General features: G+C 36.0%; 1 protein-coding gene across 7 annotated transcripts in view; it reads right to left on the reverse strand.

The window, feature by feature from the left end:
• The window catches only part of LOC127844679 (protein MTSS 2-like), a 100,771-nt gene that overhangs the window by 27,919 nt on the left and 57,718 nt on the right, over nt 1-15,134 (reverse strand). For 6 of the 7 annotated variants that reach the window (XM_052375092.1, XM_052375097.1, XM_052375091.1 and 3 more), the window contains exons 5-7: nt 12,762-12,853; nt 8,848-8,922; nt 4,555-4,602 (exon numbers count right to left, since the gene is read on the reverse strand). In XM_052375092.1, coding sequence (XP_052231052.1) covers nt 4,555-4,602; nt 8,848-8,922; nt 12,762-12,853 — 215 coding nt within the window. The remainder of the gene's footprint in view (nt 1-4,554; nt 4,603-8,847; nt 8,923-12,761; nt 12,854-15,134) is intronic. The other variant, XM_052375093.1, reaches the window with a different exon arrangement.

A 15,134-nucleotide genomic window follows, 5' to 3' on the forward strand; every position in this document is an offset into this window, starting at 1 on the left:
GTTATAAGTTTCATGAAAAAATATTAAGAACTTTTAAAGTTATCGCAGGATCCAGAAAAGTGTGACAGACCAAGGGACGCACGGACGGATGGACGGACGGAGACAAAACCATAAGTCCCCTCCGGTGAAACCGGTAGGGGACTAAAAATAAGCACTTCTTAGCACTCCAAATTGTTTTTAAGCACATTTCAATGTACCTTGATTTGTAAGCAATATTCAAGGTAAACCTTGATTAAAAAGCACTATTCAAGATAAACCTTGATTTCAAAGTCTGTGCAAACCAGTGCTGGTGGAGCTGACATTTCACATTTCATTTGTATTTTGTCAAAGATATTGAGACTTCTCCCAGGGTGAGGGATGTACCCAGGGAATGATCCCATGGGATGAACCCAGGGGATGAACCCAGGGTATGTGCCCAGGGGATGAACCAGAATATGAACCAAGGGGGTGAACCCAGGGTATGAACCCAGGGTATGAACCCAGGGGATGTACCCAGGGAATGAACCCAGAGAATGAACATGGATGAACCAAGGGAATGATCCCAGGGGATGAACCAAGGGCATGAACCCAGGGGATGAACCAAGGGCATGAACCCAGGGGATGAACAAAGGGTATGACCCCAGGGGATGAACCCTGGGCATGAACCCAGGGGATGAACCAAGAGCATGAACCCAAGGCATGAACCCAGGGCATAAACCCAGGGGATGAACCAAGGGCATGAACCAAGGGCATAAACCCAGGGGATGTACCCAGCGAATGAACCCAGGCGATGAACCCAGGGAATGTACCCAGGGAATGCACCCAGAGGATGAACCCAGGAAATGAACCCAAGGGATGAACCCAGGGAATGCAACCAGGGGATGAACCCAGGGAATGCACCCAGGGAATGAGCCCAGGGAATGCACCCAGGGGATGAACACAGGGGATGAACACAGAGAATGACCCCAGGAGAGAAACCCAGTGAATGCTACCAGGGAATTAACCCAGAGAATGAACCCAGGGAATGAACCCAGTGAATGCTACCAGAGAATGAACCCAGAGAATGAACCCAGAGAATGAACCCAGGGAATGAACCCATAGAATGAACCCAGGGAATAAAGCCAGGGAATGCACCCAGGGAATGAACCCAGAGAATGAACCGAGGGAATACCAGGGAATGAAGCTAGGGAATGAACCCAGAGAATGAAGCTAGGGAATGAACCCAGAGAATGAAGCCAGGGAATGCACCAAGGGAATGAACCCAGAGAATGAACCAAAGGAATGAACCCAGGGAATGAACCCAGGGAATGAACCCAGGGAATGAACCCAGGGAATGAACCCAGGGAATTAACCCAGGGAATGTGCCCAGAGGATGAAGCCAGGAGATGAAGCCAGGGTATGAACCCAGGAGATGAACCCAATGGATGAACCAAGGGCATGAACCCAGGGGATGAACCAAGGGCATGAACCCAGGGGATGAACCAAGGGTATGTACCCAGGGAATGAGCCCAGGGGATAAACCAAGGGCATGAACCCAGGAGATGAACCCATGGCATGAACCCAGGGTATGACCCCAGGGTATGAACCCAAGGTATGAACCCAGGGTATGAACCCAGGGGATGACCCCAGGGTATGAACCCAGGGAATGAACCCAGGAGATGAACCCAGGGAATGAACCCAGGGGATGAACCCAGAAATTCACCGTTCTAAGGCAGACGACACATCAACAACAAAATATGGACGTACTTAAGTTATGAAATCGATCTACATACGCAGCACTGTGAATACATTGTTACTGACTCATTCAGTGCATAACTGGATAATTTTTAGTGTCATTAAACAATAATTGTTATAAATAAAGGTGCTGTATTTAAATGCATTAAACAAAATTGGGAGCATGCTACATGTATGCATGTAAAATATGTGATTATTTATTCCGATCATATAGGGATTATGGGCGTTAACATTCGTTCAACATTTAATTTCATGGTTGAGCTGACCAACAAAAATCTACGAAAATTTGTTTCAGACAAATAATATTCACATAATTATGTTTTTTTCGTGCAAATAACAAAGCCCATGCTTCATGTCTTGTCACTGGATACAATTATGAAGCACATCTCAGTTAGCTTTGCGTGTCACATGTAACCCATTTATGCCTATTTGACTCTCCTATCCTTCTAAATTGGGTCAATTTATTTTCAAAATTAGGGATTTCTAGTATTCTTATTTCTATATTTGGAATATTTTTTACAGAAATTCCTTTAAGCAACCAGCGCAGACCCAGATGAGACGCTGCATCATCTGGGTCTACGCTGTTTGCAAAGGCCTTTTTTCTAGATGCTAGGCATAAATGGGTTATGACATTGATACACAATCTTTGATTCTTTGTTTGCACACAAAACAGTAAAAACATACGAGCCTTGTTCTGGGACAATTTAGCTCAATGTGTGTTCATAAAGTGTCGTCCAATATTAGCCTGTGCAGTCTTCACTGGCTGATCAGGAAAGACACTTCCCACTTTAATGGAATGTCTACTTCTAAAGGGGGTCTCTTCTAACAGAAAATCCAGTAAATGTGTAAAGTGTAATCCCTGATTAGCCTGTGGAAACTGCACAGGCTGATCTGGTACAGCACTTTACACACAAGCATTAAGCATTGAGCCCCACATTAAGCTAAGATTTCCTAGAGTATGACTCTTTTCTGAACAGGCACAAAATTAACAACAGTTAGAGATCGTTAGTAATGATACCTGTTTCTTACAAATGAAACAATATGTCTTCACAGGTACAATGTCAAAGTGAAATCCGTGGAACAATGAAAATACAGGAAAACAGGAGGGCTTTTTACCTAAGGCCATATGGAAATGCCTTCACCTCTTGCCATAAAAATTATAACAAATCATCAAGAAAATTAATAATTATAAATTTCGCAAACAGAGCTTGAAGTGTGTTTCTTCTATCTTAAGATTATTTCATCGGGCTAAGATTGCACAGAATTTATCCAAAAACATATCAGCCTCGCTTTTGCAAAAACAGGGCTTAATGTGTGCCTAAAGTGTTGTCCCAGAAGCCTGTACAGTCTGCACAGGCTAATCTGAGACAAAACTTCTGCTTTTATGGATTGTTTTATATAAAGGAAGTCTCTTTTACACAATATTAACTCTTTCAGTGCTGGAACCGAATTTTGAAGGCCTTTGCAAACAGTTTGGATCCAGATGAGATGCCACAGAACGTGGCGTCTCATCAGGATCCAAACTGTTTGCTATTCTGATAGTATTTTTTGATTTTGTTTTTAAGACAATGCTAATTTTAGAGATTCAGCAGACGACATTTTAGCAGACAACAAATTTCCCAGCATGCAAAGGGTAAAGTATAGGCGGAAAGTATCGTCCCTAGTTAGGCTAATCGGGGACAACACTTTACGCACATGCATTAAGCCCCATTTTTCCAGAGCAATACTCAACTGTATGTGATTGATGTCAGAACAAAATGTTAGAGATTATTTGCAGGAGTAATCTCTCTTGCACTGTTGCAGTATTTCCTTAACCCTTTGCATGCTGGGAAATTTGTTGTCTGCTAAAATGTCTTCTGCTTAATTTCTAAAAATTAGCATTTTTTTCGATTTTTTTCAAAGAACACTATCAGAATAGCAAACAGTTTGGATCCTGATGAGACGCCACGTTCTGTGGCGTCTCATCTGGATCCAAACTGTTTGCAAAGGCCTTCAAAATTCGGTTCCAGCAATGAAAGGGTTAAATGCCATAAAGGTATATCCCTTATGCTGACAGTCAATAACTGTTGTCCTGCTGTGTGATTTAACGTAACAGTATTTGAACTTTCCTCAATTTGAAATTATAATTACAGACCAGATTTTAGCAGACTGACAGACACAAGCAACTTAAAGACCATTAAACTGAGCTTACTACTTCCTGAAAATAACAATTAATACAACTGAATAAATACTACTCAAACCCTTATGGCTGATTTAACAGCACTCATTTTTCTATGGGCATTTATAAGGATGTCCTGAGCACTTGCAATTAATAATTGTTGTTTTTTGCTTTTTTTGTTGCTGTTTGTGTCTTAAAAATATTACACATGGGTATCAAATTGTTTTGTTTTTTTTGTACCTGATTATAATTTACTAACAAGAGCACCGCATAACGTGTGCCACGCTCGGCTACGGGTGCAGTTTTGAATAAGTGAAAGCTTGTCAGAATAATTTTTATTTAGAGGTCACAGTGACCTTCACCTTTGACCTAGTGACCCCAAAATGGGTGTGGCATGTAGAACTCATCAGGGTGCATCTACATATGAAGTTTCAAAGTTGTAGGTGGAAGCACTTTGATTTTAGAGCCAATGTTAACGTTTTAGCACGATGCGGACGGCGGAGGTCAGACGGCGGATGTCGGACGAGCTGGCTATGACAATACCTCGGGTTTTCTCTGATAACGCCGAGCTAAAAATGATTATGGCATTTCCAAATAATGGCCCTAGGTAGAACAGCCCGGTGGAGTGATATAACTGATAATAACAAAGAAAAGAGATTCTATGGTACATGATCACAACATGCCTTCGTCAAACCACAATGGCGAGGTAGAGTTGCCTCCATTCTGGGCAGCTGTTGAGAAAAATAAAACATAAAGCGTGACATTGTGGTGTTTACACGTCCTTTACAGGACAGCTTCCCTGTGCCATGTCAAGATTGTTTTTTGCCATTAATGACTGCCTTCTTACTGTACTGCTGTGATGAATATCCCCACCCCACCACACCCCAAAACCATGTTTTATAACAATATATTACTTTCTACAAATCATTTCTTGTCTGTAGACAGAATCTAATGGATTGACAGACGGATTTATAAGTGTCTGGGGGGACATAGATATAAAAACAAATAACCAAAATTATTTTTCTACAACTTTTTCCTAAAAAAATTAGAAAAAATTCAACACAGTATGGTAAATTTGGCACCAAATTGTACATGAACACAACTGGTGGAAAAAATGCATTAATCTTGGTCAAACTTTTTTAGTTCATATTCAAATAAACTTATTTGAGATACATTGTCACATATTTGGCACATAATCACAAAATGGTACAAGTTTAAGTAGCATTAAAATGTTCGGCAAAAAAACACTATTTTCTTTCAATGAGAAACTTATTGGATCTTGAAAGAATTCAGGCCTAAGTTGACTTTGCAGCAAAGACAATTTTTTGCGGGGAGAGCAAAATGAGTGAGGAACACAGAATATCATACAAACAAAATGTCTATAGGGGTAAAAAAAATAAGCAAAGGCCAATGGATGATTTGGCAGTGATTGTCATTAAAATACTGTTGCCGAAAACAGCAACATACTTCATAAATGAGCCAGTATCTGGGAAAGCCTGGCTTAATGCATGTGTCTACAGTAATGTCCCACATTAGTCTGTGCAGTCATCACAGGCTAATCAGGGATGACCATTTCCGCCTAGAATAGTTTTTTGTTTAGAAGATACTTCTTTTATACGAAAAGTTCTGTAAAAGCGAAAAAGTGTTGTTCCTGATTAGTCTGTGAGGACTACACAGGCTAATCTGGGATGAGACTTTACCCACATGCATTTATCCCAGTTTTCTCAGAACAAGGCTCATTTCTATATGGGCCGTGCTTTGTGAAAAGAAGATTTAATGCATGTGCGTACAGTGTCATCCCAGATAAGCCTGTGCAGTCTGCACAGGCTAATCAGGGAAGACACTTTCCGCTGTTATATTTTCTGTTTGAAGAAAGTCTCTTCTTAGCAAAAATCTTGTTTAGACCAAAAGTGTCGTCCCTGATTAGCCTGTGCAGACTGCAGACTGCTAATCTGGGACAACACTTGACGCTAATGCATTAAACCCCTTTTTCACAGAGCACAGCTCATTTGAAATCGAACAGGACAGAAAAGAATAAAGGTGGTTTCACAAGACAATGCAAGTAGAGACAAAAACACGACCGACTGGCAAAATAGTGTAAAAACACACAGTAATAAAAAATAATTCAACAAACAATTGCTAACATAAGAAAGAAGCAAATAAACTATTTTGTTTTCCTCATAATAAAAAGTATGCAAATTAATTAAAACAAACTTCAAAAAAATCTTAATGGGATTGTCACTAGACAGTTGATTTTTTTAAGTTTTAGAAAATATAGTTAGATTTTGTATCGCTAATCCATATAATGATATATCTCTGACTAAACAGGTATTAGGAATCTGAAAATAGCTGTTACAATAATAAGAGATGGCTTTATATAGATCTTCAATTTCCTAGCCGGCTATGTAAACCTAATATGTCATGGAAACTATGGTAACAGCATCTCTACTGACAAAAGGACCCTCTAGAATTTAAGGGAGAAACATCTACACAGAATCTGTTGCTATATTAAATTCTAATGACTCACTACTTTATAAAGGTGACATAACAAATTGTTCTGTGCAGAGAAATCTTTTTGAAGAAGTCTTGAACATCATATGATAATATTGATAATTTAATTATTGTTTTTTATTAATTAATGATTTTTAAGAGAAATGCCCGTTAGACACACAGCAAATTGTAAACTTACATTTCACATTCAATAAAATACCTCACATAATAAACAGTATCATTTTCCTGACAATTCTTGTAGTCAAGGAAGGCTTACAAGTCTTGTGCATCAAGGACTGAATGATAAACAGGTGTATGTGCTACCCATCTAAAAAGCCCATTAACCCTCAAAAGCAACACATATATCATACAATATTTAAAAGAAAATAAAGTTAAAACATACACAATCATGTTCCTTATAGCAATAGCCACAATTTCAATGCTAGATGTGGTCTACTAACATAGATTTAACATGATACAAAATGCTCTTTTTTGTTTTTTTGAGGGACAATATCTTCAATACATGTTCATGTACCTAGTTAGCATTCGTGTGTCGTATTAATTGATATCGTTATGGGAAATTAAAAATAAACTTTAATATCAGCCACACTTGTACCATATTCAGCCTTCAAAACTGCAGCCTCAGAACATTTTACTGTTAACCCTTAAAGCGCTGGAGCTGAATTTTAAAGGCCTTTGCAAACAGTTTGGATCCAGATGAGACGCCACAGAACGTGGCGTCTCATCAGGATCCAAACTGTTTGCTATTCTGATAGTATTCTTTGAAAAAAATCGAAGAAAATGCTAATTTTAGAAATTCTGCAGACGACATTTTAGCAGATGACAAATTTCCCAGCATGCAAAGGGTTAAGAAATCGATTGGACAACAAGTTCCTTGTAAACCTGCAATGCAACCAAATACACAAGTTTTTAAAAGTCTCAGATACATACTCATTGTGTCTCTCACTATGGTAACTTACGACTAAATTAGGGTTATTTTCAAATAATCTATGGCCAAACACCATTTAAGTTAAGATTTCTGGACAAGACATTGTTGTTAATCAATATGACTTCATTGATTTCTGAGACTTAACATAGCAGACAGTTGAAGCAACTGTTGTTGATATTCTGTTGTGCAAACAAGAGACATTGATAAACAGGGAAATAAACTGACTCTTAATTCAATATCTTAGATGAATTAGGTTCACATTCAAAAAGATATGTCAGAATCAAAGGCATACATTTTGGACAACCTGCTGAATGCTATAGACGCCTATATTTTTCGTTGATGAAAATGAGTCCATTCGCAAAATATGGCATTTTAATTTGATCTTTAATTGGTGATTATTTTCATTTTGTTTTATATAGGAGTTTGCACGATATCAAATGATGGGCCTCCCTCTGGGGGAACATGGTCTAATGCATGTGGGTAAAGTATTGTCCCAGATTAGCCAGTGCAGTCCACACAGGCTTATCAGGGACAAAACTTTCCGCCTAAACTGGTTTTTTGCTAAGAGGAGAATCCTTTAAACCAAAATTACCATAATAGTGTAGTGTTGTCCCTGATTAGCCTGTGCCGCCTGCACAGGCTAATCTCGGACAATTCTATACACACATGCAATACGCATCGTTTTGAGCGAGGCTCAATTATTATGGAAACAGTGAGTGGTCTCACCGTCTGCCATTAACCTCATTTCATCAAAGCACACAATCTTACTTTCAATTGGATAAATACTTTCTTGTATAGTATAATATTATATATTATAAAAGGTCAACTAAAATTATGTGTGGTCATCAATAAAAATGAGGCAAAAATGATAAATTCAATGCATTTTGTACGTTATCTCTTAGTAGCTTTTAATAATAATAAAATATCAAGCTTAATTGGTTAAGACAAAAAATGCAAATGCACTTGGTAAATGTTTCACTTAATAACCAAATACTATTCAATACACAGACCCAACATAAAAAAGCAAAGATACTTAAATGATTACATGATTCATAAAAGTCCAACCTAAAACTAATACTATATAAAAACATTAAATGAAATAAAATGATGCCCAAGTAAAAAAGCATTTTTATGATAATATTTTGTTTGCACATTGTATTTCACAGCTTACTTACAAAGCAAGAGGAACTTAAATTATTTATAAACACAGCTATAAAAAAGTTGTAATAATAATGTTCAACAGCAATTTAGAGTTAATGTCAGCCCTTTTTATCATGTTTTGGCAAGAAATACTTAAATTTAAAATTTATTAGATTGTATAATATCTTCACCAAGATAACTTTCCTAAATCCTGACTGAAATGTGTTTTATCAGAAAGAAGATCTTAAGATATTGTTGTTAGTTAATTTCTTTCATATCTTTGTATGCACCTAGCACATCTAAAACAGACAGATAGTTTGTAGGGGATGGGGGAGTGAAACATTTACTTGTATCTAATTGTGGGTGGGGAAAGCGTGTTTGCTTTTTCTGTGCATACCTTTTTTGACCTTTTTTTGGAGTCGCATAGTGTCTGAGGAACATTTCTTGATTTCTTGTTTGGCTCTCTTGTAATCTGAAAAAGAAATAATAATATAACAAAATATAATTATAATAGTAGTAGTAGTAGTAGTAGTAGTAGTAATAAAAGTAATAATAGTGATAACAACAAATAACAATAATATATGTTTATACTATAAAATTAATAATAGTCATAGAAATAATAATAGTAATAATAATAATAATAATAATAATTATTATTATAATTATGATATTGCCATTATTAACAAACATTATTTAAAGCCCTACACAATTATTTTTCAATGTTCCCCATGAAAAACTCTTTATTTTGATCTTATCTCGTATCTCTGAACATGTTTTTTAAGAAAGATTGCCAACAAAAATTCTCTGTTACCTATACTTATCCTCATATGGAAGTCATCCCTATAAATAGCCTGTTTGTCATGCAAATTGCTTAGTGATACTTGCATTTTGTGAAATTGTGATGGAGCTTTTATAAACTTTGGTAATTGTAACTGCATGGGGACTTATTGTGTATGTAAGGGTTGTTATTAAGTAGTTCTGCCAACCATACAATCACTAAGTAAACACATAAATCAAATCAAAACGAAAATGTGCAAAAGGACGTTTGCAAAAAGCACTTCATTATTTAAAAAAATGTTCCTTAAAACAGCAATATGCACGCAAGTTTACAAAGAAAATACGCAAAATCTGCAATTTACAAAACGTGCTTACTTGAATTAAATTTACAGCTGATTAAGTTCATGCCGATATTGAAATTTCAATTACTTTTATTTGTTGCACAACAAAAAAAGCATCCAATGAATAAATCTGTGCAGAATAATGGAAATTTCCAAATAGTGTTCACGTAGTGTACTGGAAGAAGTTTTCTGCTGCACATAACACAACTATAAGGAAAAATGAATTGAACAAATGATACTTTCAATTATTTTTATGGTACTAATTCTTCGGAACTCTTTAGTTGTCATATTCATCATCGTTTTACCTGATTTTGAAAAAGTAATATGACCATATTTACTTGCATTTATTGTCTCCATTAAGAAAACATGAGGGCCTGAAAGGCCGTAAGTTGCTCAAGTAAACAAGGCAAATGTTGACGCCGCACAACCCATGACACATGACAAACAAAAGATCATCACAAAAGCTCACATGACCATAATGTGCTCAGATGAGCTTAAAAAGCATCCTGGTTTCATTTATTCGGGATAATAAGATATATTTCTTTTTACAGGGTGTGAATGATCAATGCCCAACAACTATTTTACACTCCATAACAGTATACCATTTATTACTTACAGTATAGTACTCAATTTTCAGAAGATAACCACAAGCAAATCATTTCATTACCAGACCTACCAGTACCCCTTATTCTGATCTGCTGGTGTATTTATACATTAATTACGGACTCTAGGGAAATCTCACAAACTGCAATGTCTTATCCAGGTCTACACGTGTTTTGTACCCAGGCTGTTTTGTACAAGGCCTGTTTTGTACCCAGGCGAATTTCTAATTTATAGCTGAAAATCACATTTCTGTTGAAGATCTTACATGTGTCGGAAACATTCAACATGCAATGTTCAGTGTTTTCATGTATTTACTTTAATCATAAACATTTTAAGCAGTCTTAATCAATTATATTAACCCCTTCAGTGCTGGAACCAAATTTTGAAGGCCTTTGCAAACAGTTTGGATCCAGATGAGACGCCACGGAACGTGGCGTCTCATCAGGATCCAAACTGTTTGCTATTCTGATAGAATTCTTTGAAAAAAAATCGAAGAAAATGCTAATTTTAGAAATTCAGCAGAAGACATTTTAGCAGACGACAAATTTCCCAGCATGCAAAGGGTTAAGGGTCGCTGTGGCATTTTGGATATGGTGTACACCTATCAATTGGGAACTTTTTTTTTGAGAGTTCCTCAGATATTTTCCGAAAACACCAAGTGCTGGTTCCGCCAAGGACACGGACTCCAGTGTGTCTCAACATAATACACAATAAGCCTTGCCCGTCCCATGTAAATGAGCTTAAATAAATAGGTTAAACTTATTCTATTAAAAAAATGAGTAAAAAGTTAGACAGTACACATAAGGAAAATGTCAATACAGTTAAACAAGCCAGTGATAGAATAATTTCCAGTAAAGTTTGGTGCAGTATTTATTGTGTTGTCTGTCTAAATATATGAACACCCATTTAGCATAATAAATATTACTAATTGTAGCATTTGTGTTCTTCCACTACTATTACAATTATTATAATAATCCAAACAAGGAATGTGACCACATCAAGGATTGTCAAAGCATACATTAAATACTATACCACATACAAATGCCACATCCCAAATCCTTGGCAGGAAATTGTGTGAGCCAAACAGAGCATTAACCCTTTGCATGCTGGGAAATTTGTCGTCTGCTAAAATGTCGTCTGTTGAATTTCTAAAATTAGCATTTTCTTCGAATTTTTTCAAAGAATACTATCAGAATAGCAAACAGTTTGGATCCAGATGAGACGCCACGTTCTGTGGCGTCTCATCTGGATCCAAACTGTTTGCAAAGGCCTTTAAAATTCAGCTCCAGCGCTTTAAGGGTTAACTAGAACAGCATACACATTTGCACAAGCTCATAAAATTTCATACTATCGTCTGTCATCTACATAAGAGCTTTATGGGTTTATAAATTTATTTATAATAAGTAAAACTTCCATAAAAACATGTTCCAAAACTATATTCCCCCCCCAAAAAAAAAATGTCCCACTTTTTAGATGTTCCTTATCAATCTATGCTTTATTGTCGGCACTTTACTTATCAAGCAATGTCTTGCATTTGAAATGTTCCAAGGTTAGCTAGCAAAATATGTCTTATGTTTAGCATGTTCATTATCAAACTATGTCTTTTTTTGGCATTTTCCTCATTAAAGTACTGGGTATATCTAACTTTTGAAATGTTCCTTATCACTAACTGCTGTGTGTAATGTTTAGAATGTTCATAAAAGTGCTCGTTATGAAAAGATTTCTTAACCTTGATATTTTCCTAATTAAACAATGTTCTTTATCAAACTTTGTTTTACGACTGGCAAGTTCCGAATTAAACTAGAGTGTTAACAAGGTTTTACTTTAGTCATATATGGAAAAACCAACTGGAACCATTTTTGAACACGTCTAAGATATCATTGGCACAAATCTCCTGACCAAATTTTCTTAAGATCGGACAATAAATGTGGCCTTTAGAGTGTTAACAAGGCAAATGTTGACGCGGCACGCTGTATGGCGGACAAACGGCAGTCACAAAAGTTTGCCATGAGCACATTGTGCTCAGGTGAGCTAAAAATTTCTTACAGTCTTATGTTCCTTATCAAACTATGTTCCAACCTTTGGCATGTTCCTTATCAAAATATGTTCAAACCTTTGGCATGTTTCTTATCAAACTATGTTCCAACCTTTGGCATGTTTCTTATCAAACTATGTTTCAACCGTTGGCATGTTTCTTATCAAACTATGTTCAAACCTTTGGCATGTTTCTTATTAAACTTTGTTCCAACCCTTGGAATGTTTCTTATCAAACTATGTTCAAACCTTTGGCATGTTTCTTATCAAACTATGTTCCAACCTTTGGCATGTTCCTTATCAAACTATGTTCCAACCATTGGCATGTTTCTTATCAAACTATGTTCCAACCTTTGGCATGTGTCTTATCAAACTATGTTCCAACCATTGGCATGTTTCTTATCAAACTATGTTCCAACCTTTGGCATGTTCCTTATCAAACTATGTTCCAACCGTTGGCATGTTACTTATCAAACTATGTTCCAACCGTTGGCAATGTTTCTTATCAAACTATGTTCCAACCTTTGGCATGTTTCTTATCAAACTATGTTCCAACCTTTGGCATGTTCCTTATCAAGTTGTATAACGTTTTTCTTCCATTCTTCCATGCATTCTTGTAGTGGGCTGACTAGATGGTCAAGGATAGTTCTACAATCATGAATCATTGAACAATGAAAATGGTTTGATTAATATTTAAGTTATAATAAGAGCCTCATTTTGGGAAAATGGGACTTAATGCATGTAAGTTTAAATGTTGTCTCCTGATTAGCAGTCCGTATTGGCGATAAAATCAGGGATGACCCTTTATGCTTTTATGAAACTTTTCGTTTAAAGGGTTTCACTTCTAGGCAAAAATCCATACTGCACAGGCTGATCTGGGACGAAACTTTATGCATGTAAATTAAGCCCAGTTTTCTCAGAATGTGGCTCATTTACAGGTATTTATCACTTGAATATGATACAAAAAGAATAAAAACACAAAGGTTTTATAAGAACACAGCGATTTTTTTTGTCCAATTGGGAAAAGTACCTGTACCGGTCCAATTGGGAATAAATTAAGTCGTGAAAGCCTGAAAATTGGGAAAAATCGCGTCGTGAAACCCTCATATTGGGAAATTGGTGTGTTTGATTTTATGCTCCCAAATACTTTAAAATTTAGAACTAAGTGTTTTCAAGCTGTCAATGTTACATTTACCTAGGTTCAAACCATAGACCTGCATAGGGAAACTAACAAAATGTTGCATTTTCCCCCAAAAAAAAAAAAAAAAATTTTTATTTTTTTTTACCTTAAATTGGGAATTTTTTGGACAGCAATTGGGAAATTTGTAGTTTTTTCGTAATTGGGAAAGTGCCGTTTACTGGTACTTTATAAAGAAGGAAAAAAATCGCTGGAACAAGATATGTGTTTGTCAGAAACACTATGTCCCCTTTTGCGCCGCTTTGAAGCTATATATTTGACCGTTGACCTTGAAGGATGACCTTGACCTTTCACTTCTCAAAATGTGCAGTTCAATGAGATACACATGCATACCAAATATCAAGTTGCTATCGTCAATATTGCAAAAGTTATTGCAAATGTTAAACTTGTGGCAAACAAACACACAACCAGACAAACCAACAGACAGGGCAAAAACAATATGTCCCCCACTATAGTGGTGGGGGACATAAAAACATTGAGTAGACCACATCAAATATAGACTAAGGACTATTTTTTGTCCTATTGTAGACAAGAAAATGCTCTTTGCAGTTCACAACTTACACTAAAATATAGTCCCATGCAGTAAAAGAAATAGTCCCTGACTTAGCGACAGCAATAGTTCCATTTAATTTCTGAAGAAACAAAAATTGTGACACATTTTTAACCGGTGAATGTGCCCTGTCCGAATTATGAAACTTTAAATTTCAAATATTTCATGCAACATCAGTAGCCATTTACAATTCAATGCACAAACCAGACACTTGCTTAGTGGATATGAATTAATTAATGGAAATTTAGATTCTTAAGAAAGAATTTTTCAAATATTTGCATAAAGTGCTTTTCCATTTCATGACATAAGATATGACATCAAATATGTTAGCCTTTGAGTTTAATGTTTATTATTCACTATAACTTAATTGATCAATTAAATGTACAATAACTTGGTCAACTTTATCACATTAGTCATAATAATCAGTAATGCAAGTCAGTTTTGGGGCTTGTTTTTTACAATTTCTTTAATAAAACTTAAACAAGCCGGATTTGTATGTAGCAACATAAATGTGGTTGATACCACAGATTATGCAGATTTTCCATCACATAAAACTATATTCATACAATTTAGGGCTTTTTCTCATCATTTTGGAAATACCTGTACAATTTGAAATTTTGAAGTCCATTAACTTAACTCTTTCAGTGCTGGAACCGAATTTTGAAGGCCTTTGCATGCAGTTTGGATCCAGATGAGACGCCACAAAACGTGGCGTCTCATTAGGATCCAAACTGTTTGCTATTCTGATAGTATTCTTTAAAAAAAAAAAAAGAAAATGCTAATTTTATAAATTCTGCAGACAACATTTTTAGCAGACGACAAATTTCCCAGCATGCAAGGGTTTACACCGGGAATTTTTGCAATTGTTGGTGTATAAAACTTATATAAACCAGCAACTTACTAACATGAACATATATTATCGTTTACATGAATTTACAACTAGAAACTCATTATTTTAAGAGTAATTCTTTTTATTACAAAACATCACTAAGTCAAACAAATATATGGGCATATTAGGCCTGGATTTGGGATAAGACACTTGTTGCATTTAAGAATATGACCTAAATATTGCTATAAAACCAGATAATAAAGACCACTACAAGTAAATTCTGAAATTATTATTTTCTTCGCCTTATGAACAGGCTCTGTGAACAGCATTCCTCGCAGTAGCTGATTTAAGA

This window comes from Dreissena polymorpha, chromosome 9 (assembly GCF_020536995.1).
Source record: "Dreissena polymorpha isolate Duluth1 chromosome 9, UMN_Dpol_1.0, whole genome shotgun sequence".
In the NCBI taxonomy this organism is placed as follows: domain Eukaryota; kingdom Metazoa; phylum Mollusca; class Bivalvia; order Myida; family Dreissenidae; genus Dreissena; species Dreissena polymorpha.